The 27137-nt window shown below is 39.0% G+C and overlaps 3 protein-coding genes across 8 annotated transcripts in view; all 3 read right to left on the reverse strand.

Moving 5' to 3' along the window:
• The window catches only part of myh11a (myosin, heavy chain 11a, smooth muscle), a 31295-nt gene extending 29237 nt beyond the window's left edge, over positions 1 to 2058 (reverse strand). For 3 of the 4 annotated variants that reach the window (XM_028017470.1, XM_028017468.1, XM_028017471.1), the window contains exon 1: positions 1905 to 2058. The gene's annotated coding sequence lies outside the window, so the exon portion shown is untranslated. Of the gene's footprint in view, positions 1 to 1737; positions 1755 to 1904 lie in introns of those variants that run through there. The other variant, XM_028017469.1, reaches the window with a different exon arrangement.
• A 2927-nt stretch (positions 2059 to 4985) lies between these two features.
• cep20 (centrosomal protein 20) lies at positions 4986 to 9477 on the reverse strand. 3 transcript variants are annotated; one of them, XM_028018870.1, is made up of 4 exons: positions 9366 to 9477; positions 8075 to 8272; positions 7777 to 7861; positions 4986 to 7168 (listed from the first exon to the last, which is right to left on the reverse strand). In XM_028018870.1, exons 1-4 carry the CDS (start codon positions 9391 to 9393, stop codon positions 7057 to 7059), a joined length of 423 nt encoding a protein of 140 aa, XP_027874671.1. In that variant the 5' UTR covers positions 9394 to 9477; the 3' UTR covers positions 4986 to 7056. The 3 variants fall into 3 exon arrangements, with proteins under 3 accessions (XP_027874671.1, XP_027874673.1, XP_027874672.1); XM_028018872.1 differs by having other exon boundaries at positions 8075 to 8261; positions 9366 to 9447; XM_028018871.1 differs by having other exon boundaries at positions 8075 to 8307; positions 9366 to 9411.
• A 1268-nt stretch (positions 9478 to 10745) lies between these two features.
• The window catches only part of abcc6a (ATP-binding cassette, sub-family C (CFTR/MRP), member 6a), a 32953-nt gene continuing 16561 nt past the window's right edge, over positions 10746 to 27137 (reverse strand). Inside the window, exons 6-31 of the mRNA XM_028018121.1 lie at positions 26444 to 26505; positions 26170 to 26301; positions 24589 to 24795; positions 22683 to 22860; positions 22332 to 22493; positions 22131 to 22223; positions 21364 to 21567; positions 19693 to 19839; positions 19520 to 19607; positions 18891 to 18960; positions 18682 to 18808; positions 18417 to 18593; positions 17423 to 17590; positions 17044 to 17227; positions 16857 to 16941; positions 16655 to 16772; positions 16350 to 16557; positions 15936 to 16246; positions 15525 to 15724; positions 15217 to 15343; positions 14655 to 14756; positions 14418 to 14564; positions 14162 to 14320; positions 13872 to 14038; positions 13543 to 13737; positions 10746 to 12125 (exon numbers count right to left, since the gene is read on the reverse strand). Of these exons, the coding sequence (XP_027873922.1) occupies positions 12017 to 12125; positions 13543 to 13737; positions 13872 to 14038; positions 14162 to 14320; positions 14418 to 14564; positions 14655 to 14756; positions 15217 to 15343; positions 15525 to 15724; positions 15936 to 16246; positions 16350 to 16557; positions 16655 to 16772; positions 16857 to 16941; positions 17044 to 17227; positions 17423 to 17590; positions 18417 to 18593; positions 18682 to 18808; positions 18891 to 18960; positions 19520 to 19607; positions 19693 to 19839; positions 21364 to 21567; positions 22131 to 22223; positions 22332 to 22493; positions 22683 to 22860; positions 24589 to 24795; positions 26170 to 26301; positions 26444 to 26505 (3927 nt within the window). The 3' untranslated portion in view covers positions 10746 to 12016. The remainder of the gene's footprint in view (positions 12126 to 13542; positions 13738 to 13871; positions 14039 to 14161; positions 14321 to 14417; positions 14565 to 14654; positions 14757 to 15216; positions 15344 to 15524; positions 15725 to 15935; positions 16247 to 16349; positions 16558 to 16654; positions 16773 to 16856; positions 16942 to 17043; positions 17228 to 17422; positions 17591 to 18416; positions 18594 to 18681; positions 18809 to 18890; positions 18961 to 19519; positions 19608 to 19692; positions 19840 to 21363; positions 21568 to 22130; positions 22224 to 22331; positions 22494 to 22682; positions 22861 to 24588; positions 24796 to 26169; positions 26302 to 26443; positions 26506 to 27137) is intronic.

The raw sequence follows: 27137 nt of genomic DNA on the forward strand, positions 1-27137 counted from the left end.
TTTTCACCCCTTAATGGGCAAGTCAACAAATACAGCTAGTTTGGTTAAATAAATCTAAAACAAAAAAACAAACAAACAAAAACATACTTCTGTATTCATAAGAAACTCTGTGAAGCTTTCTGGATGCATCATAAATCTTTCTCTCTGCAGATCCTTGCTTTTATCTTTTTATTTGTGGAGACTGTCACAAACTGAGTGGAAACTAAGTAATAAAACAGCCCCAACCTTCCCGAGAACACTTATAAACAGTCCACTGAGACAAAAAAAAATACTATTTAAAAAGAATATGACCACCTAAAAACCTTCCATCAACCTATCAACAGTGGTCAAAGATCAGAGATGAAAGTCTTTGTAAGGGATTGTGAGAGACGGGGGAATCAGCTGATGCTCTGATGGTCTGCAGATAAACGTTAACAGACATTTCCTGACACACCCCGTGTTTAAAGGAGACACTGCTCCTCCTCATGCGCCTCTAGCTTTCCTTTTACGCAATTTCATTTAATACCCACATCAAGCCTTTGATCATTTAAAATGTTGCGCCAAAGTTTTTGCATCTTAAAGAAGGCTGACTGAAGTGGTTGTGAGAGTTTGACATAAACAAACTAAAAACTTGAGATAAAAACACTCAATCAGTTACAATGTCTACAGCCAATATACAATTAAGCAAATTGAATTATGTTAAAAATAATTCAGTGTGAACACCATATGTTTTAGAATATGTTTGTATAATTTGGGTTGCAATAAAATTCCCAACTTAAAAAAATGTGTTCAAAGTCATTTAGAAGCATTAATAATGTCTCTGTTTAAAATAATAAACTAGTGAAGATACTGCCCTGGAGACTTTATGACCTTTCTATTTGTGGTAGGGGAAATTTGACCTTAAAGGCCAGTAAATCATGTTTCTAATTTCCTATCCGAAATGCTCCACAAACATTTCTGATATCATCAAACTAAGGAACCTTAACGCATTTAGGACTACAGCATTAAAAAAACATAAACAGAATCATGTTTTCTGAACCTAGCACTTGATTTCTGCCAAGAATCATAAACTATACAAATGCAGAGCCATCAGGCTGAACACAGAATACAAATGTAGTGAAATCAAAACTCCCTGCTCCTTCAGTGAGAGCAAATTCCTTCCTGCCAGCATACAAATATAATGAAACTGTCACAAAATAAAACCTTAATATCCCCACTCATCGTTCAAACACCCGTTAAGGTCTAATTGTGGTTCAAAAAGATTTGGCCCAAAATCCAGTAATAATTTCACGCCTATGTTCATGAGAACAGGAGAGCATTTCTAGTTTGCCTTGACATTCTACATCTCCGACCTCCAAATAAATTAAACACGTTTGTCATACAAGCATTAACGTCATAGGACTATATTTGGAAAACAGGAAACGCCATTAATGGTCAGAGTCATGCTTTTACTGAGATAAAAGTGGGACTTCCTTTTTATTCTCAATCCTGCATCTCTCCATTAAACAATTTGGTCTGTTGAATTAGCAATAAAACTACTCCTTGGTCAACCTTATTTGTTATATTCACAAAGCAGCCTAGTATAATTTTAGCTCTAGAGATAGCAACATTGTGCCACTTGTCTTACATATATTATCTGGCCTGTCAAATAAACAAACAAAATCACCTGAACACGAAACAGACAAAAAATGTAATGAGCTAATCCGAACGCGTTAATTGGTTACTCATAACAAGAACATGAGTTGACTAATAACTTACGCTCACACAATTCGACGGGCTAATTAGCCAATTATATCCAATTTCAGGAAAAGTAGGCAAAAAAAGCAGAAATGCGCTTAAGTTAAAAAGTGCCGTAGCGGATTGCTGAAGTCTGACAGGTGCACTTCAATCAATTTAAAGATATCCCTCCGCTATAAACTACTCACATAACGTGAAGAAAGTTCGGATTTGGAAAGCTGGAGTTTGGAGAAGGTGGGCGTCGACGAGGTACTCCCCAAGCAAGCAGTCCAAATGACCCCAGTCAATTTAAAAGCCTTACCATTTAAACTGTTCCTCCCTCTCGCCTCCTCCACCTCCTCCACCAGCACAGAGGACCGAGGCTGCGGACATGCGCAGTAAGGTCCACAGAAGAAAACTAATGTTGATGAAGTTACAGAGGATAAGAAGTCAAATTTATACTGCAAGCAACTTTGTATTATTGTAGACTAAAATACTTAAGGAGATTACCCTGACAGTGGATTTACTTGTGCTACACAGTTTAATTTAGATTAATATCTGTGCTTAGACGCAATAATGAGAAAGAGAAAGTACAACTAGGGTTTTGCATATCACAAATAACATTATTTGATCTTTATGCAAGACACTAAAATAATTTATTTCTAACCTCAAGCAACACTTGGCTGGCAATTGGCAAATATTGTTTATCTCCTTTTAAATGGACACATTGGGAAGGAAAGTTTATTTACATGATGTGTTTACGAAAGGTAAGTCAATCAGATGTCCTCATATTTTATTTGGTCATAAGGTCCAATCAATGACTGCAATCAGGGCCTGGAGTATTTGGCAACAAATCAAGCCCAAATTATCCGATGTTTGTGATCAGACCAATCATATCCACTTTAAGCTGAAAGGAAGATTTATGAAATCAGGTGCAAGTTTGAAAATCTTAGTAATGCTACTAAAGCCTTTTAGAAAAAAAATATGTTTTTTTATGAGAGAGATGGACTGCTTTCATTCTTTCTCTCTGTCATGATTGAATGTTTTAGTTTTCAGATTCTCCCTACACAATAGGTCCTTATTTGTTAACCATTACACATTTACTAGCTCGTTTAATCATTATCACCATATCTGTGGTTCAAGGTTTTTAGTTTTTCTTTTCCAGGTTCCCATCATTTTATCTGCTCTGCTGTTTTATCTCCACCTTTAGTTTCTTCATCTGCTTGCTGTGTCGATTTTTCTGAGATTTTGGTTGTCAAAACCTGCCAGTCTCTGGTACCTCTGTCCACTGTTTTGGTAATTCTCCTCCTCAACCGTAATGTTCTTACGTACCGGCTTGGACCATCTGGAGTTGGTGCAAGAAAGAAGCTCTGAAATGTAATGTAACTCTGTAGCCTTACACTACCAAACATATTATTAAATATTGGCATATCTTGGAAGATAAGCAGTTGTGACGTTTTTGATGTAACATAGCAAAATTGATAAAAAGGTTTAGAGTTCTTCATTTTTATGCTTAAAATAGTGAAGTAAATAAACTGGAGTTAACATGTGATGTTTGGTTTTTAACTAATCTTCTCTAAATTATGAAGAGGAAAGCAAACAAGTCTGATAGTGACAAGGTAGAAGACAAAAAGCAATGAAATAGTGAGTTGGTCAGGATTTTGTTACAGTTTGGTTCATTTTTCAAATAAATATGTCACACTTTAATATTATTATCATAAAAAAGCCAAGATTTCCACAAAGGACAACTTGTGGATTATTGTAATAATCTACATTTTCCTTTAAGAGATGTCATATATTTATTCTAAATAATAAAACATGACAAAGCGGTGCATTATTTAGCCAACGAGGCTATGACCATTTCAGAAAATATAATAAAGGCTTGAAGAGTCTTGTTACCAGAAGGAAACAACATGATGAGTAAAACACATGGTTACATTTAAGCCCCTGAAGAGGAGGGTTTCACCATTTCTATGTCATTGCTAATTGTTTAGTAGGCCTCACCATAATAGTTCTATTTTGAGAAACTGAGAACTGTACCTGAGCACATTGGATGTTGATTAAAAACTAAATAACGTAAATTATCCAGTGAAGACAGAACTGGCAACGAACGTCTGTGGGCTCCAGTCCAGCGTATGGATCATGAAATGTGCTCCCTGTCCTGATAAGGAAAACCAGCAGAGGATTCCCCTTCACTGTAGCGTTTCTGGAGAGTTCCCACCAGCACATGACTCATAGTTAAACAGATTATTGTAAGTTTTCTTTGTGAGTTTTCCATTTTTACACTCTCCACATTCCAGTATGGAAAACAAATCCTCCCTCCTTGCTGCATCCATCCTTTTCCAGTTTCTCCCTAATGGAACTTCCTATATAAGGACACCATTCTGTTTGTTCCAATAAATCAAGCGGCTTTCCGATGGCTATGGCCTGTTTAGTCCCAGATGCAAAAAACGCTGTGCTGTGGCGTGCCAGCATGCCGAACACACGCGCCTGATAATAGACCAGCATCATAAAGATGGGGAGGTGTTTATGGAGGAGGTACGCTGGCTGAGAAACGTGGAAGAGATCAAACAAACGCAGGAGATGAGAAGAAGGGGGAAAGTAAGGCAGCAGAAGCGTGGAGCAGCGAGGCTGCAATGTGTGCCATATAAGGAGAGTGGAATCTCTGCAGCTTTCTGTGTTGCTTTCAAAGTCTCATATGAGCAACAACCCCAAGGCCTGGTGACTAAATATGGTCCAACAGCATCAGCATTGTTGAAACAAAGATACCTTTGAAAGGGATAGCTGACAATTTTCCTGCAGTCATCAGTGACAGGTAAATTTAGCGTTCCTTAACATGTGAAGACAAGAGGTGATTATAAATCAAGGGAAGAATATCTAGTCGTACATGTAATGACAAGTTATGCTATTCTATTTTGTTGTAAAAAGTCGATCATTCAAGACAAAATCTACTTTCCCAAAACACACTATGCACATGCCTGGTGACGTCAAAAAAGGCACCAGAAAATTTATTAGAGTTCTTTTTTGTACGTCCACCTATATTTTACATATTTTTATCCCAATTTTTTTATTTTTAACAAATTCCTCAACAGTTTACATTCATATTATCTATACTCTTTAATCATGCTGCCTGATCAGCTTGCAACATCATCGACCCAAATACACAAAGCGGAGTTACCTGTTTGTTTCTTCAGTGTGCTTCTTAAAGAAAGTTGGAGTTTGTAAAACACTGTAGGAGAAATCAATGCTACCTAAACGTTTGTTACAGCAAAAAAAAAAAAACACCCCTGGATTGTATCCTTAAAGTTTATTGCGGTGTGTTGAAGTGAAAATGAATACAAATGCAAATGACATAATAAATGTGTGGAAACTGGGCCCTCTTTCCTTACTCTATATGAAAATCTGCACTGCTAGACCAAATGAATAAATCACAGAAATAACCTTGGCTACACAACTGATTTAATGCTATTATTAAAAAAATGCAGACTGGAATTAGGGCCCCAAATCCAATTGCAGTCAAGGCCCCTCATAGTCTTTGGTTGGTTCTGTAACAAATACTTTTTTAGTCCATTCAGTCACATCACTAGTAAGAAATCATGAAACTAAACTGCAAGAACACAAAGTTTCAGAGCAGAGAGCAGAGCGTTCTAAAACAAAGATCTGAACTTTACTTTGCCCAAACATTTTCCCTTCCTCCCTTATTAAAAGCTGGGGCAAATCCAAAAAAGCAGGGAGGGAGATAACGTGAGTAGAAAGTCAGGAACTAGATACTGCGAAGTGAACGCATCCAAATGGAACAAAATCAGGAATATTTTTAACAACTCAAAATAAAATGTTATTTTGAAGAGCACTTTGAAATTACATGAGGTCACCGAGAAGCCGTCCGTCACATAAACTGCTTTGCATGTGAACCTCTCATCAGGCTGGTGCGTCAAAATGAAAAAATGACAAAACATACAACAGGATTTTTTTTTTACATATAGAAATTTTGATCACAGTCCTAATGTTTCATTTTCTTTGCCTTTATGTCCATAGATGGCCATCCATTGGAGCAATAATATGTTTATAGATATGTTTGACCCTCTTGGAATGCAATTTCAAGTTAATTTGAGCTTGGAAGGAAACATGACTTCTTCCTCTGCTACATCTAAAAGACAAATGGAGTCAATGCTACTATACAAGCTGTCTTGTTTGCAGACAACTGTCCCATGAAGTAGAGAAGAAAATTCAACTTGGGAAAACAGGAACATCGGCTCCAACAGTCAATATGGGCTTGTATGGCACTTTCTTTCCTCTTAATGTAACATTTAAGAAAGTTGGAAACTTACAAATACATGTTCAACATCAATTCAAATGTTCCACAGGTAAATTATGAAAACAGTAGAACACACTATTTTCTAAATATGATCTGTTTAGTTTTCTTTCATTCTCAAACTATGGTAAATTAGCCACTGGACGTATTTGGGCTGAATTTAATGGTGCTGAGGTGCAAACTGATGATAAATAATGATTTCTGATATGAACGAAATTCTGATTTTGACTCCCAATTACATTTGAGTTTTGTATTACCATAAAGACTTTCAAATAAAATGTATGTTAATGTAACTTTATGGGTTAATTGTTTATAAAAACAAGTAAACTACGAAAACGTCTGTAGATAAAAAAAATAAAAAATCTAGATCTTGGACAAACCAGGCAACTAGCTACATAAAATTATTTAAAAACACACTATCTAAGGTGGTGGTGTCCATTTCTGGCTTGTGTCCCGAGTCTTTTACACAAGTCCCTGATGCCACACACTTCATTCTGAATAACTGAACTACTACACCTGCTATCAAGACACAGGTTAGCATACTGCCTGTTTAGGGCAGGTTTATTGAAGGACTTTAAAGCTTGAGGGTCACCAGTATTGGGACGGGTCAGGTTATCCTGATCAAACAGCAGTCCTTACCATTTCTGTGGTGATATCGCCACCGTGTGGCACACAATTAAAACAGCACCTTTTCCGAATAAAGCTCAATATATCTTAAAATAAAGAATTCTGTATTATCAAAAGTGTAAACGGACATATATTTGTAAACACAAAATATGAATAAGTTGAATTTTTGTACAACATGTATTGTTCACATCTGGTGTAAAGAGAACAAGGAAAAAAAGAGAAAAACTCCCTCCCTCCACCCACACTTTGACAACTTATAAAATACCATTTATCCTCCCCTTTAAGCCTTTCATTCTGCAAGTCTTCTAGATTACAAAATAAAATATTAGAAAATAAGTTGTATTCAGGTAGGTGGCGCAGAACTCCTGGGAGAGTCAAAGCATCCTCTAAGTCCGCGAGCTTCGCTGGTCAGCAGCTGAATGTCATGAATCATGTCCAGGAGCTGAGATACTCACAGCAGCACCTCGCAGCAAAACCTTCCCTCGGTTATCACTGCTGTTCAGGAAGTGAGAAACCAGCCCATACAGCAGAGGTCTATAACATAAGAATAATAAAAACAGCAAATATGTAATTTATTTCATTTTTTTTCCACTTTCTTCATAATTTCAACTATAAGGTTGCCAGATGCCAGGTTGCTCTGGGTCAGTATAATGTGATTTACAGGGTGAGCAAATGCCTTAAAAGTAAAAGACACAGACATCAAACTTTAAAGCCAAACCCTGATCTGAAACATAGAAATATTATTTACTGCTGCATTTAACTCACTTCACATCATCACATTGATCGAGGTTCACTGAGATCTAAAAACTGCTAAGATTTTCCCTAGTATTTTCAAGTAAGTACATTGTATAAACAAACAGGTATGTAAGGAATTGAATGGATAATAAACTATGTTAACTAAATCTTTTTGGTTACAGCAGAAAAGATTAACCCTCATCCTCAGATTGACTGGATTGTGATTTTGAACAAAGCCAGAGAGTTAAATAAAATCAGTTAGATTTTCTTATTTTAAAATGCTGCAGAAAGTTTGTAAAACTCTGGTATTTTTATTTAAGATTATACACTGTGAGGATAATATTGTGTTTGTGCCAAATTCACAGCAGACTGTGCTGAGATTTTTCAAATACCGACTCAACCCTTACACAGACTTGGAGCTGGCATCCTCCGAGACTCTCAGCTCAGCGGCCAAAAACTGTCTGTCCAAGGGAGTTTCAGGTTGGCCTGACTCTGTGAAAGCAAACATTGGAGAGAAGTAGATCGTTGGTGTGAAATCAGAGCAAGTTAAACTAACAGAAAGTGAAATCTGAAAGAAAAGTAAAAATTTTCTTAGGTGAAAATGCTGATGGGTATATGACGACGTGTGCGCTTGATCTTGACACAATTAGCTTGGGTTCGTGTTGAAATCATTGTCATTTGAAAAAGCCACTTTTGATTACCCACCTGCTATGAGCACCGACGCTGTGTGCCTGTACTTGTTGAACTCCAGGTATTCCCGGATGAGCTCGTTTATGAGCAGATTTTCATGGGACAACGACGGCCGCGCTCCCCGCTGCTCATCCAGGGCGCTGAACACCTCTGCTCGGATCCGAGCCTTCAGCTGGCCCATTACGCCACGGGACTCCAGTGTCTGCCTCACAGCTGAAAGGTTCAGTCTCTCTCTGAATTATGATTACCTCCCCATTCAAATGCAAATTAAACTGGCATGTAAGTAGGAAAAGGTGACTGGATGTCAAAGTTGCTTTAAAAATCACAGATTTATCATTTTTTTATTGCAAGAAAAAAATAAAATCCATCACCAACTGTACTGTAAATAACATTGCTGTGGTGTAAAATAACTTTCTAGAGGTTTTACTTCTTAAGTATTATAGTACATAAAACAGAGCTTGTTAAAGAGGCCAAATACTTTCAAAAAAAGTGTTGAACAGGCTACATATTTCCATATTAAAACTCCATACTTTTTCACACTCAAATTTCCACAGTTTTTCAACCCATTTTTAAATATTTACTACTAATGTGCTGCAAATATTTCTACAGTCATCAGGTTTAAACATAGACCCAGTCAAACCTGCAAGAGTGAATGGACGGAAGAGCGGATAAGAAGCTCGTTGTGGACAATAATACGATCTGAAAACACAAATATATTTTGTTTTCTTTGCATACTCTGACCTGTAAAATACTTAGGAACTCTGAAAATGAAAAATGATGTGCGGCAAATGCCAAAATTCATTCAAATATTATTGAATGAAGGTTCAGATTTTCAATTCTTGACTTGTTAAATACGACTTATAAAGATGGGGATATGATCATAAGCCAGTTTTTAACTCGTAAGAGAACTTAATGGTTCTACTTCTAGTTTTAATATGTATTACTCAAATTTCCCCCAGAAACAAAAGGTCATTGCAGTTAGCTAACTAGCTCGTTGCTATCTAGTATCAGTAAACTAACAGGAACTCGAGGTAAACAATACAGGTTTTAGACTCAAGCTTTAATGCTTGAAATATAAATACAATACAGAAGAGACTATCATTCACCAAGCCCTTTCAGTAACTGTGAACTCTTGGCTAAAATGTCCATGAATCGACAGGTAAAACAGAGCTTCCGGTTTGTTATGATGCTAGCTAACCAGTCCCGGGACGAGTCATGTCGACTCGTCCTTCACGACACAACTAGGTTTTATTAATAATTTTAGGTCTAAAATAAATAAGGAAGTTGACTAAAAGAGAGCGCTTACCGTCCTTCAACTCAGAGATGGTCGCCATTGCAATGAGTGTAAACAAACCCTGGAATAACGGTTGGCTATACAAACATCTGCCACCTAGCGGCCAAGTTTTATATCTACAACAGTGACTCGAAAGACTACAAAACAATACACACCGATGCAGTTATGTAAGGTATTTATTCACTTTATATAACTGGATATAGGACACAAAATAAATAAAAAAATAAATAAAAATAAAAGACAAATAAATAAGTTCTAATAAGATATATTTTGAGTTTGTTTTTTTCCTTTCAAGTTCTCCCATCTACTGCCTAGTTTGTAAAAGGGATGTTCCACAATTGCTGGCAACATTAAAAAAAATATATATACTCCTCCATCAGTTTTTGGACATACTTTTGAGAGGGTTTCTTGGAATTTAAATGTCTTTCAAACTATGACTGAAAAACAAATGTTACAACAATTATGAAGACATTGTTTCTTTGTTCTTTTCCCTGCTGATTCACTGACAGACCGTATTAACCTTTACCCAGTACATTTTACCCCTGTCTTTATTGTCATTCATCATTATTCATCAAGTGTGTGTGTGTGTGTGGGCGTGGGCATGTGTGTGGGTGTGTGTGTGTGCCACATTGTCTGACTTTTGAAGAGAGGCTCATACTGTATTTGATGGCATTTTTTGGCAATACCTATTTGTCTTATTTTTGTGTGTTATTCTTTTTTTGTGGGACTTTAGGAATTATTGAGCAATAAATGTGGTCATAGTTACTCTTTTTATTTTCTGAGCCTTTTTGGTAATTTATATGAAACATTTTGGTATTAAAAGTAGGTCTGCTACTTTGTGGTCTTTTGGATTTCCAGATCTACTTTTGTGCTATTTTCTTTATTATTTCTGGGGCATATAGATATAGTAACTAATTAACAGTAAAAAAAAAAACAAACTGTAAAAACATGAGCACAGCAGGCAGACAGAAGAAGGGAAGATGAGCCCAAAGGTTTGGTGAAAAAGTAAAACTGTACATCACCCTGAACTCACTATCTTTATTGTGAAACATGGTGGTGGCAGCATCATGTCAAGTGAATCAGGTCAGTCTTGAGCATCCATCAGAACAATAATCTTAAACCTTCAAACAATGGTTTTGTTCAAATCCATATTCTTGTGTTAGAACGACCTAATCAATCACATAAAGTCCATATAATATAAACACATGAAGGTTCGCTGTTGAAACATGACAAAGTTTCAACAGCGAACCTTGACCTGTTTACTGCTGAAACAAGCTTTTTTATTCTCCTTGAAAAAAACTCAATGAGAATAAATAGTTTTGCAAAGCTCTGTAAGTTGGTTGAACAGATAAAAAAAAAAACACTAACAAAAACTTTGAGTCAGACATAACAACATATTCAAATAAACTTTATTATCCAGCATTATATAGAACACGACAGTACATTAAAGGTCAGTGAAAATAAACAAGCTCCTTATAAAAAGTATAAATATAATATATTCCTCAGAATTTTAAGGACAACTAAAACATTTTGACGAACAACATAAATAAACAGTTGGGCTTCTCTTAAAACACATTGTCTAAACCAGTAAGACAAAAACAGTAAATGCTTCTTCTCTTTTCAAAGTTCATAGGGTTCTTTCCTTGAATCAACACTTGTGTGGACTATTTACAGTCTGTCATGTCAGCACCTTGAGAAAAATACTGTTTTTTTGTCACTCTCTGTGTATGGTATGGCCTGAGTTTGTGTGGCGTAGGCAGTGACGATCCCGTAGAGATGTGTCACCATTGTTTTAAAGAGGCATTCTCTTCATTCATGGTGGTTTTCACTACCGGTTTCAGGTTAAGTCTGACCAATAAGGTCTGTTGCCTTTTTTATGTGTTTACATTGACAGAAATAAACTACCAGCCACAACATAGTTGGACCACAGCTAATGTCTTGGCTTACTTCGCCGTCTTTTTTTCCTCCTTCTCCCTGACATATAAAATGAAAACGGCCTCAAGTTTTGAATTTCGGAGCCTATGACAGCCCCATAACTCTCAGCTTTGCAAGCATAAACCTTGCAAAGGTTAATGTATCAGAATATTTCCCATCCCAATCTCTAAGAGAAGAAGACAAAAATATAGACTTCTGTCAGTTTGCAAGTACAAAAGTGCCTCTTTTTTGGTATAGAAGGCTAAAAAGAATAAGTAAACATCAATGTCTACGCCTGAGACAACATCAATAAATGTCTTGTGCTTTAAAACACAAAAAATACACAAATAATACATCTCCCATCCTTAAAGAGAATGAAAATCATAAAAATTTGTGGTACTCGTCAAGCCTTTGGCTTCTAAACCTTCACTTCCCTATGTACATTTTGTTGTAGCTTTAGGACTCAACAATCCTCCAGAGCTTTGGTTTGACTGTCCGTCCTCTGAGGTTAACAAAAGTCTTTTCCTGAATTTGAACAAGGTGTCTCTGGGTTTTTAAAATGGAAAAACAAATATGAAAGGGACTGTGTCAGCAGCTGCTCATGAGATTCATCGACAATGCCCTTGCTGGAATAGTTTGGAGATGCCACAAAGCTTGGAAGGGCAGGATTTCATGTTTGCTGAAGGGCCGCACAAAAAAAGGTCCCACATCTGTACAACAAGGCCCTCCGCTCAATGGTACGAGGAGACCTAAACCAGTCCAGCCTCCAGGCACATTCGGTAAAACTGTCCCCGCTGTGAGATGAGGTTGGCTGGAGAGTCCATCTCAGAAATGTGGCCTCTGTCCATGACAATCACACTGCAAAAACAGAGACGCAGATTTAGATTATGAATGTCTACATTTATAGACCCAATAAATAATGTTGCACAGTTAAGTCAATTTCTGAGCAGGTAATACATACACTCTTGAATTCAACTAGCATCACAACTACCACTAGAAGTCTTTGTATGTGTACATTTTTTAGAAAGTCTTATGATTTGTTTTGTTTTCTTATATATGGTTTGTTCAGTCAATAAACACACAAAAAAAACAAATAAACTAGGACTGCCAGTATTTTCGTTAGGAAGCCAAGCACTTCCCTAGCAAGTCGGTTCCTGAACACAGATCTCCTGGCGTACTTTCTTTCTCATGCCACACTATTCCAAGAAACATAGGCTCTAAACAAACCCAGTTGCTTGGTTCATTGCCCAGTAGAACATACCAACCACACTGAGAAAACTCTGGGCTTAGAGTTTTGATATTGCCAAAACCAGTGAGCTTCACATCACTTTTAGTATTTAGATTCTTATTTTCTTTATTTAAAGGCTATGCACCCTCCAGTGATTAGCCGTCACTGATCTTTGTACAATAAATGACCTATGATTTCTCTGATTAATTTCAAGCTTGGGGAATTTAATAAATATAATCTCAAAATTGAGTTCATTAGGACAGATGGGTAGGTTTTAGTTTAAAGGTCAGCTTTTAATATTTTCCCTCATAAGCCAGTCCCACTTTGGCATTTATTTTTATATGGCAAATATATCCTCAGGTTATTACTCTGACTTAATGTAAGGACTGCAGTGAAAATGCATTCCATCTATTTTGTAATACACTATTCACTACCCTATAGCGCCCTCTGGTGTTGAATGTTTTCAGACTCAAGATCACATCTGATCTGCTCTCTAAATGAATTTCATTCAATATATTACTATATTTGAGATATTTCCAATTAATCTTTCAGTAGACAGCAATAACGCTTTTTTGTACATAGCAGAGACACTTACAAAATTACTAAGATTTGACAGTACACCAAACACAGACTTAGCCTATGTTTGATGCCAGATAGCATCAAAAACTCTGTTAATCCTTAAAATCAATAGGAAAAACATTTCGATCAAATCCGTTTTGCTATTATTTTACCCAGATTGGCTAAAATAAAAATAAAACAGTAGTTTCAGTAATGGGTACTAAAACTAAATTTTTTCCATAATCCGTTAATAAAATATTCATTGCGTTTTCAAACTACTTTGATAATTGTGGCAAATCTTTTAAAATAGAAGCTGTAGCTTAAATATTTACAGGTGTATCTAATAGCTAAAGTTTCCTATCAAAAACATCCAATGTGTTTAATCTTTCTGCAGATATTTCCCCTGTCATTTTACCAGCACTTGAGAGAAACAATTCACACCTTAATATAAATTGGTTTTCACAGACTCTGAATACTGAGGTGGTGTACCTTGTGTAGTCCATGATAGTGTTAAGTCGGTGAGCAATGGTCAGCACAGTGCAGTGCTCAAACTGTGTGCGGATTGTCGACTGAATGAGAGTGTCCGTTTCCAGATCCACAGCAGCTGTTGCTTCGTCCAAAACCAGGATCTTGGTTTTCCGCAGCAAGGCCCTGGCCAGGCAGACTAGCTGGCGCTGACCCAAGCTACACAGAAAACGTGGAGAAGACACAATTATATTCAAGATGTCTTCATAGTAGCTCCTATGGGACTCGTGTAAAAAGAACGTCTGGTGCTGCAGCTCTGTTGCAAAATATCATACGGATATAGAAAGTTTTACCTGAGGTTTTCGCCTCCTTCTGAGCATTCGTAGTTGAGTTTATCAGGCAGATTAGACACAAATGTCTTGAGGTGAGCAAGCTCCAGAGAGCTCCAAATTTCCTCATCTGTGTAGGTGTCAAAGGGGTCCAGGTTCATCCTGAGAGAGCCTGAGAAAAGCACAGGATCCTGTGAAGGGGAACAGAAGAAATTATTATTGTAAACAGTTTGTCTAACCCTAAAGAAAGATGTGTGGCTACGGCAGTTTACATGATCAAAGGCATAACTTAGTTTCCATCTGTGCTACTTCACCTGAGGAATGATTGTGATGCGAGATCTGAGGTCATGGAGTCCAATGTCAGCAATATTCACTCCGTCAATAAAGATCTTTCCCTTTGCAGCCTCGAGGATCCTAAAGATTCCCAGTGCAAGTGAGGACTTCCCAGCTCCTGTTCTACCCACAATTCCAACCTAATAAACAAACATTTCTGAAAGTAAATATAGGAACATTTTGCAATCCAACATTTTAAAAAGCGTTAGTGATTACAAACAACAGATGATAAATCACCTTCTCTTTTGGGTTAATATGCAGCGTAATGTCTTTTAGAGCGAGCTCCAGGCCTTTCCTGTACTGCAGCCCGTAGTCCTGTAACTCAATGGTGCCGCTCTGGGGCCAAGCCACAGGCAAAGAGCTGCCCTCTGTACTCCAGCTGGCCTGTAAGAGACAGTAGAAAAGGGGAAGTTGAGATCAAGATGAGTCCCTGTGGTGTTCTGCTGAGCGTTTGCTTGTAACTGGAGCACCGACCTCTTTGGGAGTATCATCATACTCATTGACTCGCTCCACAGAAACAATGTTATTTTCCACGTCCGTCCAGGACCGTACGATCCAGCTGAGGATTCCCGTCACCTGCAACACACAGTGCAGTGTGGTTTACTTCACTTGCAGTATCCAGTTACTGACTAAGCAAACCAGTGAATTTTTCATGTTTTCGAAGCTAACTGGCACTGAGTTGCACATTAAAAGGGTTGGGCTTGCTTCTGCCAGGTTCTCATGTTCTTTATGAATTTTGGATAGAATGTTCGCCGCTGTGCAAAAGTATAAAGTAACCTCTGCCTACAAAGAGCCAACACTTTTTGCAATCTTCGGTGGGTGGTCTGGCTTAGTATTTCTTCAAGTATTTGGATATCTTTGTAAGTTTTCTTCAAGATTTTGTTGCTGTTTCCCTAATTTTCTTTCTACTCCCCATCATTACCTTTGCAAGATCTTCCAAAAGCCTGAAGAAAAACTGAATTAACACCACTTTTAAGGATAATGAGAAAAACTCTTTCGATAGCTCTTTTCTATGTGTGAAGATATAATATCCTACCTGGAGAGAATGTGACACAGCCAAACCGACAATGCCTGGACTCAGAGTGCTTCTCCCCATCACAGAAAGAATGGCAGCAGCAAGGACCACAACGTTACCCACAAACTCCATATTGACCGCCAACCACCTATGAATGTAATAATGATTTAGCACTGGTCAGAAAAGTTTTGCTACCTGCCAATACTACAGGAGGCAATATGAAACTAAACACTCTTGGTATTTCCATTAACATTTTATTAACTACGCTTAAAGCTATAATTCCTCTGTGCAGGAACCAAGCCTTTGACCAAAGACACAAATCTGCTTACCGAGTGGCGACAAAGCGGGGAAAGTAGGAGGTTTGATTGAAGTCGACCCTTTCATTAGCCTGCAGAATGAACCTGGGCTGCTCCCCGAAGGCTCGGATCACGCTGGCACCCTGCACAGTCTCATTGAAGTGGGTGTAGATGGGCGAGCGACTCACAGCCTCCAGCCGGCGCAGCTGACAGGATGTGGCGACGTAGAAGCTCTGTGGACCCACAGTGGAAAATTAAAACACCAGCTTTCACAGGCTCAACAAAAAGGAGCACAGAGGGCTTTCCCATAATTCAAAATGAATGCGAGTTAAATTTATGTCAGCAGAGTTGATTTTGGACCTCAGAGCATTCCAATAACATACAGCAAAGAAATTCAGATTTTGCTTCTAAAGACGTATTTGTGGGAACTATTGCCGCAGGTACCTGGACGAAGGCGTAAAGGAAAGCAAGAGGCAGGATGATCACAGCTGTAAAGGGCGTCGCCATCAGCACAATGATGCAGACTTCCAGAAGTTTAAAGACATAGCTCAGCATCATTTTCAAGCCTTCAGGGACCATGCAGTCGATGGCATCGATCTCTTTAGCAAAGCGATTCAGGAGGTTGCCACTGGGCGTGCTCTCGAAAAACGACATTGGAGAGCGGAGAACGTTGACCAGCAGGTCCATGTGCAGCTGCCTGGAAGCAATGATGCCGCAGATGGAGATGGCAACAGTGGTACCAAAAATGGCAATTCCTAAAGCATTGTGAGAGAAGAATATTATTAATATTATTAAGTCGCCAACAACCAGTTGACATAGAATTAATGTAGGAACACTAAACTAAACCAACTCACTGACCTTGCACAAATCCCAGAGCCCCAAACACAGACAGTTTGAGATCTGTATCAATCTGTGTGCCATTAACAACTGGATCATCGGTCCACATGCTAAGCCAGTAGTTGTAGGCCAGAGAGGCGCCCTGCTGGAAGGCGTAAAGGAAGACGATGAGAATAATGATGGCCAACCCGATGGTCTTGAAGTACTTCTTGTACAATGTCAGCCTCACCTGTAACAGAAAAAGATAAGAATAGACAAATGAGTCAGGCCCAGTCACACTCATCTTATGCTAAGATGTTGAGCAACCAGGGTGTTTTAAGACTTACTCGTCCAGTGCGAGCTTTGTCCACCTCAGTCAGCTTCCCCAAGTCCTCTGGTATCTGATCTTGGTCGGTTTCAGACACAAGCTCCATATTTTGCAGGTTGGTATTAGTGGTGTCTCCCCTGAATGACAAAGACAGGTCAGAGGTCAGTTTCAGTAAGAATATTCCCAGGATTTCAGTTCACTCCTGTTTTGTTTTTGCATACCCGATTAGCTGCTCTTGTGACAAGTCTCTAGAAAAAGGCATGAAGTCAACCATGCTGAGTCGAGCGTTGGATCTTCTGGAGCCAGCTGCAAAAAAGGACATGTGTTTAAAGACTGCTTATGATTATCTTGATTATTGGAGAAAACCCCCCAATGAATAATTAATCTATCAATAAAATGCATCTGCACCTCTCTGTATGACGCTCTCTTTCCGTTCTGTGCTTGCAAAAGTGTGAATGAAGTCTGCAAAAGCGCCGTGGCGGCTGAGCAGCTCCTGGTAAGAGCCGCTTTCTGTGATTTCGCCATCCGCCAGAACGAGGATGAGGTCAGCCTGCGGCAGGAAGCTCATACCATGGGTCACAAGTATGCGGGTCTGTTAAGTACACCACAACAGCAAGAAAAAAAAAATATGTGAGCACAATCCAGCGCTATTCTCAGCCTAAAAAACAAAAGACTCAGCAAAGTGGTGGTTTCCAGTTGGTGGCAATAATGGCATGAAATTGTTGGTTTAGGTGTAAAACTGTGCTTGGCTGTGTGTAGACATTTTTTTTTAATTGTCTGGTGTTACCTTGTCTCTAAGGACTCCTTTTGGCCCAATGACTCTGTCAAAGATGTGTTGACCCACATGAGCATCAACAGCAGAAAGTGGATCGTCCAGCAGGTACACATCGGCCTTTCTGTAGACAGCTCTGGCCAGACTCACCCTCTGCTTTTGCCCCCCTGACAGGTTAAGTCCCTGCATTAGAAATAATAATAATAATTTTAAAAAACAAAACATTGATGAAGATTTTGAAAAATTCAACAGCATGTGTATAATGACATGTTGGAATATGAAGGCGCCACAATATTTCTTGCCTAAGTAATGTGTCTTGCAAAGCACTTTCCAGCTGCTGTCAGCATGTGACTTTTTCTGGTGAAGTAAGTGTAAGTTATAATTATGAGCCCGAGAAATGATGGTGAGTGCTTCAAGCTCAACACCCTGTACCCATTGTACTTTTGAAACTCTGAGTTTGACATAAGAAAGTATGTTGGAAGAAGTCCCCTTGGGTAAATGGAGAGACCACAAAATTGGCTGGTTGACAACAATAAAAACTTAGGTTAGAAATAAGAAAAGTTGAGAAAGTGACAGATAAGATCAGGTGTTTTACAAACATTGAGACTATACTGATGTCAAAGCTAAACTTCTTTTCTGCTTTGACGCTAAACTAAAAGACTATTTTTGCTGGACTGGATGAATTTACCAGAAACAAATTAAAAGTTAAGTTCCAGACACTGTGAGAATATTGTATAATTTAAAAAAAAATATTCTCCCTTTTAATATCGCATGTTTTTGTATGAGGTGCCACTTTAGATTTAGAAAATTATAAAGACTTCAAAAGCACAAAAACGGCACTCATCAAACTTGGACTGAATGTTTCTTCACTGGTGACATGTTCCTAGAAACACACTTCAGTATTTGAGAAATCTTTATTCTACTTAAGAAAAAAAAAATAGACTGAACTCAATATAAAGTATCAAATAATTAGTACCAGTAAGAAAAAAATGTTTTGTGCATTGTGTACCTTTTCTCCAATTTCTGTAGCATCTCCAGCAGGTAAGATGTCTAGGTCAGGCAGTAGGGCACAGGCCTCCAGCACACGCTGGTACCATGTTTTCAACTTGTCACGGCCAAATAATATGTTGTCTTGGACTGTGGCGTTCTGGATCCAGGCCTGCTGAGGTACGTATGCTACACTGCCCTGCATGAACAAATGCAGAAACTGTCAATATTTGTTAAAACCACAGGCTATGAATAGATTTCTCTGCCATGGAACATTAGCTGTGTACCTTGACAGTGACTTGGCCACTTCTTTTCTCTGTTTCACCGAGCATAGCAGACAACAAAGAGGACTTTCCACTGCCCACATGTCCAACCACAGCAACAAGGGAGCCTCGTGGCACACGAACATTTATTCTGCCAATAAAAAAGGGGAATTTCTCTGTGAGACTCCAATGATTTTACCACAAGGATTTTATTTTCATCCTTTGATTCATACCGTTTGAGGCATGGAGGACCTTCTGGAGTCCAGCTGAAAGTGCCACTCTCTATCATCACATCTTCACCATCTAAACAAGGAAAGAAGAATCAACTAAAATTACCAAAAAAAAAACCTGCAATAGAAGGGATGTGTTCTTTTAAAATACGCAACACATGTTCCAAAAAAAGCAGCTTCCCCCTTGAAGTTTCTCATCAGAGTGCTGTCTGGGCGTAATTACAAGTGAATTTTCTTAATCAGGCAAATTACAGGGAGCTGTTGTCTTTTCACAAGCCGTCTCAGGAAGTGTTGACAGATCTTAGACAGTGAACTACAGTATTCATTCTTTTTATTCCTCGATGAATCATATGTCTGAATTTACGCTGTGATTTAAGTTTAACCACTAAACGGGAATATCCTATAATTACCCCATCTTCCAGTCAGCCGGGGACCCAGGAAGTGACAGTGCATATGATCCATACAAGGCTGTGGTACTCCACAGTTATAAACAACAAGATCCGTGTGGGTTTTTTTTTTTATTGATTATGGCATTTCAGGCAGAGTGGGAGCACTTTGTGGGAATTCATTGCATTAAGCCTCATAGAACGATTTGTTGATTAGTTGGGTAGTTTAGTGGTAGTAGTTCTTACCAGGGCTCAGCAGAGTCTTTGAGACATTGTCCACTCTCAGTTCCTCTGAGCACAGGTACTTTCCCAGGCGCCTCAGTGAAACTAGAGCCTGAAATATCAAAATTTAAGAAATATGAGAGAAAGGCTTAGACAACTCAGAGCAATCATGAGTACCAAAGAAAAACTACACCCACCTGCATAGTTGTGCTAATTGCAAATGGTAGCTGGCTAAGTGGAGTCTTCAAGATGTTTATCAGCGCCATGGAGACAAAGACCTTCTGTGCATCCAGGACGTTTCTGTCGTCCAGCATCACATAGACTCCAAACATGGCAAAGGCAATCTTAGAAAAGAACAGGAGAGACTGTTATCTACACATCTTTGAAATGTTTAAAACTGCATGAATTATGATCTTTCAGACATCTTTGAGGATAAGCTGAGGCTTGATGTAATTTCATCTTATTGTCAAAACATTGTGTCCCACAGTGAGATTAAAGCCGCAGACAGCGCTTTTGTCAACTTTCAGTTCTTTCTGAATTTACTGCCCTGTTGACTGCACTAGTTTTCCAGGCTTTCCTTCTCTCAGACGCCTGGGAGGACGAGTGCAACCAAAGCCAAAAGAGGCTGATTTCAGCATAATGCGCCGAGAATTATAATGTTTTCATCTTGAGATGCAGAGTAATTACCTTGTGATTTTTGAGAACAGGGGTTTACAAATAATTTAATACATTTTAGTTATATTTGTTGAAATTGCTCAACTGCCATCAAAGTTGTTTTAGCCGAGATGTCCAGGGATAATTTTGTTTATCTCTAATTTCTTTGTGCTTTTTCCTGACAGAATCCAACTTTTTTCCTCATAGTTTACAGTGGCATTTCTCTTTTTTTTGCCATGTTTTCTGAGACTCTTTGGACTTTGACTCCTTCAGTTATTTCTTTTAACCAGACCTTGTCCATAACCTTGACTACATGTTGTACAGTGTACATTTAATATGATCTGGAAGATCTACTAATGACAGATTAATAGTATTTAAATGTGATATCTTAATGAAGTGGAACGTTTTCCAGTTGCAGCACAGTACACCTTCATTATCAAGATTTCCAGACTTATTAAATAATGTGGTTTTTGTCTTAAAAATGTTTAAAATAAGTAGTGGAACAAATAGTTTGCAAAAATAAAGAACTGTGTCATCAGCATATAATGAATATACAGTTGTGTCATGCAAACCAAGCAAATCATTCTTCAGTGAATCATCCTCTGCATTCCACGGTTATAAATAATACTATGTTGGGGATCACTTTGTTGCCGTCAATATACTATTTCATAATTTTACAACTCTGATGCCTGTGTACTGTTCACTAGCTCAGTGGAAATATGGGGTTTTGTGCCATATTATTAAGTGCAAACTAAATCTGATTCGATTCGTTTTTCACCAAGTTATCGTTTCCATCTGGGAGCTTTTTTCATGCTTCAAGTGTCTTGACAAAAAATATTTTGTTTTTTGGAATGTTAGGTGCAACACTAAAATAAAAAAAGTTAAAAGCAAATGTTAAAAATACATTTACGAAGCCTGAAGAACTGTTGATCACATTCACAGATTACAAGAAGCTCTCTCTGCTAAGAAGCAAGTAAGATGAAGGACGACTCATGACTTTTGCACAGCACTGAATCTCAGTTACCCTTAAGAATATGTGAGTTAAAGCATACAAAAGATGTAATTTTCATTTGTCTAGGAGTTTGTGAACTCTCTGCTTAATCTCAGACTCAGTTCTGTTGCAATCTTGTGCAATCAATGTGGAGCTGACTGAGCCTGCGAGCATCATTGCGTTAATGCCTGAATTAGCAGGTCTTCCCTTTTAGTTTTCTTACCAAGAAAGAGGAAGAGTTGAATGAGGCGATGGAGATGGAATAAAGAATCTGAGATTTTTTCAGGGCCTTGAGCTCTTTCTCTCTGTAGCCCAAAACCTGCTCCAGGAACGCCTTCTCCCAGGCATAAAACTTCAGGATCTTTATTCCATTCAGGATCTCGTTCATCAGTCTGATGCGGCCATCCATGAACTTCATTTGAATCTCCTGTTGACCAGATGATAAAACTTTTACTCTTTTATTACCTATCGTAAGCCAAAGCAGTGAATTGACAAACACCACACCAAAGCGAGTGCATTCCTTCGCGTACACCAGCTTGTCTGCCCTCATAATAGCAGCAGTAGTCTCCTCTGAACACCACAGAAATTGTCTAATTCAGTAGGAATTTGTTACTTGTAACATTTTAGTTATTTTCTTTTATTACAAGAAAACAACAAAGGGGCAGGAATGCGGTCTCTGCACTCAAAACAAATTTTCGATTAAACTGGCATCTAAATTTACAGAAGCCGTCTGTTGTTTTTCCAGAGAAATGAAAAATTATGTCTTGCTACTGCCCACCCTTTCCTGTCATTGTTTTTCAAGCGCATTATATGAGCCAGACATCAAAAGGACAAGAGAGAATGTAGCACTCAGGCCAAACACCCACGCAGCTCTTCAGTCACTATCTAAACCAGCTGTGGCAACCCCCCCCTCCACACACAAAATCCCCTCCCCCGCGTGATGGGATGTTCCTGATGTCTGACCCACTGTGGAGGGACTCCTGGCTTTACCTGGAGCTTGCTCCTTTTCTTTGCAATGAATCCATTGAGCGGGAAAATGAGAATGACAGTGGTGATTCCTGCCAAAGCAGACGGGCCTAGATGCTGGTGAAAAAACAAAAAGGAAAAAAAAAAAGAGAAAAGCCGTCAAGACATTGTTGAGCTAAACTGAATGAATGGAAGCCACTGAGAAAACATTACATTTCCACACACCTGCCAGAGGAAGAAGAGACAAAGAGCGATCTCGATAGGAGCCAGCCAGACAGCGTTAAAGTAGACCACAAAGTCCATGAGCTTCTGAGTGTCTGCCGAGACCAGATTCACTATCTCACCCACGGTGCAGGTCCTCCTGGCAGAGCTGTTTATCACCAGAGACTGGATAGACAGCAAGAGACATTCCAACCAAACACTTTCAGTAAACAATATCATTTTATATACTCTTGTAAAGACTACACAACATCAGTCACCCTTGTAAAGGCATTTAATCATACGCCGTTAGCCGTTTTCAGCCTGAAACGAAACAGATCTCCTGTTTATGCCAAGAAGTAGTGGGGAGTTACTCACCTTCCTGTAAACCAAGCCCATAACAGCCGTCTTCACCCTCATGCCGACCGTGAAGCAGGTGTACATGTACTGATGGTTGAAAAGGGACTGGAGGCAGGAGAGGAGGAACATCAAGGTGGCGTAGAAGTAACCCTTCCACAGAGGAGCGTCTTCATCCCTCATGAAGTCCAGAAGAAGACTGAGGACAAAGAGAAGTAAAACATGAATTGACTATTTTGTTGAAAACATCAAGAAACAAGGTGTGACAGACGTATTTCTTTTTTCCCCCCTGAAAACACAAAGCTAAGCAGACAGAAACAGGCTTGTATTGTGTCAACATATTTTCTTTTCAGTTTGATACTGAGCACCGCTGTGGCTTCTGGTTGACTGGCCGGCTGGAAGCAGCTCGCGTTGCACAATGGCGCTCAGGCTGCGGCCGGTCTGCACTCACACTTGGCCTGCGGCTCTCTTATTGTGGTCCGACAGCATTTCTGCCATTTAGAGCCCTTTCTCCGTTCCTTTAGCCTCGTCCTTCCTTTACTGGAGCACTCAGGGCTGTGGTCTCGCCTGCTCCTCTCACTCACAGCTCCACGACCGTAATTATCACTTCCACTGATTCGGCGCGCAGCATGAACAACAACATTCCAGTCTGATTGGTAGGATGGCGAGGCAGCTGGTGGTGGGTCAGTCGTGACCTGTTTTCACCGCTGCCAGCTCCTGGTTTTATTTTATCGATTAAGTAATAAATCATGGAAGCACAAGTACTGGTAACCCGCTGGTAATTATGCACAAAAAGTCTTGGAATAAAATAATATTTTACTGCACCAACTTTTTTGCCAGTGGGGGAAAAACACTCACATTAAAAAATAATGACTGTATTTTATTTTATACATTTTTTTTTCTACAGAGTCACTAGTGCTAGCCTTGTTTGCACTCCCAAGAGCTCCTTTAAAATACATTATCCTGACATGCTTTATTGTTATTTTTAGATAACTTTAGCTAACATGCAATTCAAGTAAGGATGTGTTGATCTTCATTAGTGTAAGAAATAGCTGCCCCTCCCCCAAAAAAACATATTTACAGACACATCTCTAATCCAACTGTTCAAAACATGGCTGCACAAAGTAAAGGAACTACAGTGCAGACCTTCATGTTGGAGTCAACATTACTCCATAAAGACCATAGATGTCTGTATACAATCACAAATCTAAAAGGTTTGATTGTCCAAAATGCTACTCTGGGTTTTACTAGAACTGTGTGCTGTGAAATAAAGATTGATCTTTACTGCAAGAAATTTGGGTCAAGTGGATGTGTGATGGGAAACAAAAGACTGAATGTGTAGAAAAGCTCCTAGTGCCTGATGTTGTGTACAGTAGAACTTATCTGGCATTTTCAAGAAGACACCGTCTATAGCTGTGCTTTTATCTATTTGTGTAGAATGGTGACTTTTTGTTTAAAATATCAGAACTGGAATGATCGGCTTTCAGCCAAGGATCTCATCTAAACTGAAGTCTCAGTTAAGAGGAAATATGTTGATTTCTTTTCTTTCTTTTTTAGCTTGAAATAAAGTTTGGACAGATTTTGTTGCAGCTTTCAGCACATTTAGTTTGTAGAACTAAAGAAGGCAGTAACTCTGTCCACATAATTTACAGAGTTGCATGCATAAAACTAATTCTTGCAGTTGAATGTGTTGCTCATCTTTTAGTTAAAGATAAAAGTAATTAAAACTTTATTAATACAGCAACTTTCAAGACATAGATTTCAACGTTCTGCACTGAAGAAAACTAAAAACTTCAGATAAACTATTCCCAGCAGTTTTTGTAGCTTGTCGTTAAAATTAACAACAGCTGCTTTGAGGTATGTGGTACACCACAGATCGGTCCCTGAGTAATATCAAATGAAAAATTTCATTTCTTGAAATTTTTACCTCAAGACCTGAGGGATGGCGAACATGAAGGCATCATGAAATATGATGCACAAGGTGCCTGTCAAGAAGTATGGGCCGAACTTGCGTGCCAGCGTCCTCAACAGGAAAAAGCCAGAGCTCTGTTCCTTCTGCAGCTTCCTGAGGAGCTGAGCCTGGTCTGGCAGCCGGCTGCCCAGAGCTGCGCCTGACGCCAAGGCTTTCTGCTGCCTGCATGAGGGAGAAAAAAAAAATAAATCCAAAAACAAAATAGTTACAGGCAAGAAATTAGTCTCAGAGATGCACAAAGCTGGTGTTGGCTGCTTAAAACAGACAGCAATAAAACGTTAGATTTTCGTGCCATCACCGATTAACCAAGTAATTCATCAACAGCTGTGGAAAGTATGGTTTGCAAATAATAATTACACTTAACGATGGATTTTCAAAGATGTGGGTTATGTTAACGAGCTTTAAAAATGATTCAGGGTTCCTGTAATGACATTGCATTATCTTTGTCCTCAAGTGGTTGCTTGCTCTCTTTGTTTTTTAGACCCAAATGTTTGTCCTTGAGAGATCCCGATTTTCACTTAGACGCAGCCACATGTCTGCTCATTAACTCTACTGGAAGCGTGCCAGTAGGGACATAAAACAAGATTATAAACCTGTACTAAATCTTTGGATGTGGACCTATGACAATAGTTTGAGCTTTAATGCCAAAAAACTCCCACAAGACTTATAGCAAGTTTTTTTTTTGCAAAGAAGCAACAAACCAAATTCATAAACTTTAAAGGTAGCTAAGCATATTCATAAACTCTGACAAAGTAAGGACCAGATCAGACATGTTTCAGTCTGTCAAGTCTGACAGAGGATTTGTATTTCACAACAGATGTTTCTCAAAGACACAACACAATTCACAGACCTGGATTTTCTTTCACTTTTCTGACATTACAATAATAAACTCTAATACATTTTATTATGATTTTATACACCAAGTGTGAGGACGAGTATAACATCCTTTTCGTGTAGAGTTTTGGGAAACATTCATGCTTTTTACATGCTTTCCAGTGCACGCAGGATACTGACTACTCACTACACTAGACTTGAGCAACTAAAAAAATATATCCTCACAGCATGATACCATCACCACCAAACAGTTGAAATGTACAACCAGTAAAAAATTTTTATGGTTTTCCTTTGATAATTGTGTTTTTTTTTTGTGTGTCTCTAGTTCCTCCAGAATGACCATGGGCCTCCTGGCTTCTTCACCTAAATGCAGTCTGTTAATGTGGACAAAAACATCTCGTGACACTTTCCAGACCTTTTGCTTCTAATAAAATCTTTCAAATCATTAATTATTTCCCTGTGTAGGCTGTCCCATAAAAATCCTAATGAGATACGGAGAAATGTGTAATTAAAAACAGTACAAAATGTAAAACGCGACTACTTTTAACCGGTTCTATATTTAATGTTGCAAACAGAAGTAAATCTTATATTTCAAAAGATTTCTTGTCATCTGAGATACGTGCCTATATCGGTGAAAATTGAAATTAAAAGCCAATGCTCTCACATCATGATCATCACTATTGGTCAATTTCTAGTTCTCACTTTTGGAGCTTGGCGCATTCATCTGTCCAGTCCTGCTGAAGCTCGGAGATGATCTTGTGCGACGTGTCTTCCTTTCTCAGGGTCCACAGATCTTCTGCTTCCAGTGGGGTGCGATACCCTTTGACGACGAGCCTGAGAGAGGTCGCAAGGCAGACGCTTCACACACTGAGGTCCATCATCAAAACACACATTATTGTAAACAAGTAAAAACTGCTGCCAGTAAGTGAGTCATTATGCGTGGAAAAAATGAGAGGTTTTTAAAAAACCGTCTTACCCAGTGAACCACCAGAAGAGAATCTTTGACAGGAAAGAGGCATCTTCCACGGGACAAGGGTTCTGCAACAGATTAAAGACCAGACTTGATAGTTGGTTTTGCAGAAAATGCTCACCACTAAGAGGTTTTTTTGGAAACACACGCAGCTGGCTGATGGTTGAATGCTGTGCTTGTGAGGGGTGTGTTTGGGAACGCTAACGTCTGTAAACAAGCCGGTAAACTCAGGTGGTCCGCTCTGTGGAGTGGAGGCCATGAACTCCCAGAGAGCAGAATAAATAGGGGGAAAGATGATGTTTTGAGGTCTAACGCAGACAGGGCGGAATTATGTCATCGCAAACTTTCCAACACACGGACACGCACGCACATACACACTTCATGAAGAAACATTGTGTTTTTCTGACACAGACTTCATGGCATCTCCTCCTCACTCCCGCCCCCTTTTCCGGGTGTTTTTGCTCTTCATTATGACACTTTTACTTTTTTATCTCCGGACTTCCTGTCTTCATGTGAGTAACTCTAACCAGAGCACAGGAAAGAGAGGAGGTGGAGGAGAAAAAACTAGGAGGACACACCACTGGGTGTGTCCACTACGCCAAACTTTGGCTCTTGCACCCCACAGTTCCTCACCGCCAGGCTGGAATGGGTTAGGGACTTTTCTAGCTCTTCTGACACTCTGTCACCAGGGAAATATAAC

Source organism: Xiphophorus couchianus, chromosome 5, assembly GCF_001444195.1.
Source record: "Xiphophorus couchianus chromosome 5, X_couchianus-1.0, whole genome shotgun sequence".
Classification (NCBI taxonomy): domain Eukaryota; kingdom Metazoa; phylum Chordata; class Actinopteri; order Cyprinodontiformes; family Poeciliidae; genus Xiphophorus; species Xiphophorus couchianus.

Excerpts from the sequence above, each read along its gene's own strand:
- cep20 (XM_028018870.1), bottom strand. The coding sequence starts at position 9,393 with ATGGCGACCATCTCTGAGTTGAAGGACG. Across the intron at positions 7,862-8,074 it reads AGCGTCGGTGCTCATAGCAG|AGTCAGGCCAACCTGAAACT; the intron begins GTGGGTAATCAA and ends TTGCTTTCACAG. Across the intron at positions 7,169-7,776 it reads GATGCCAGCTCCAAGTCTGT|ACCTCTGCTGTATGGGCTGG; the intron begins GTAAGGGTTGAG and ends CTTATGTTATAG.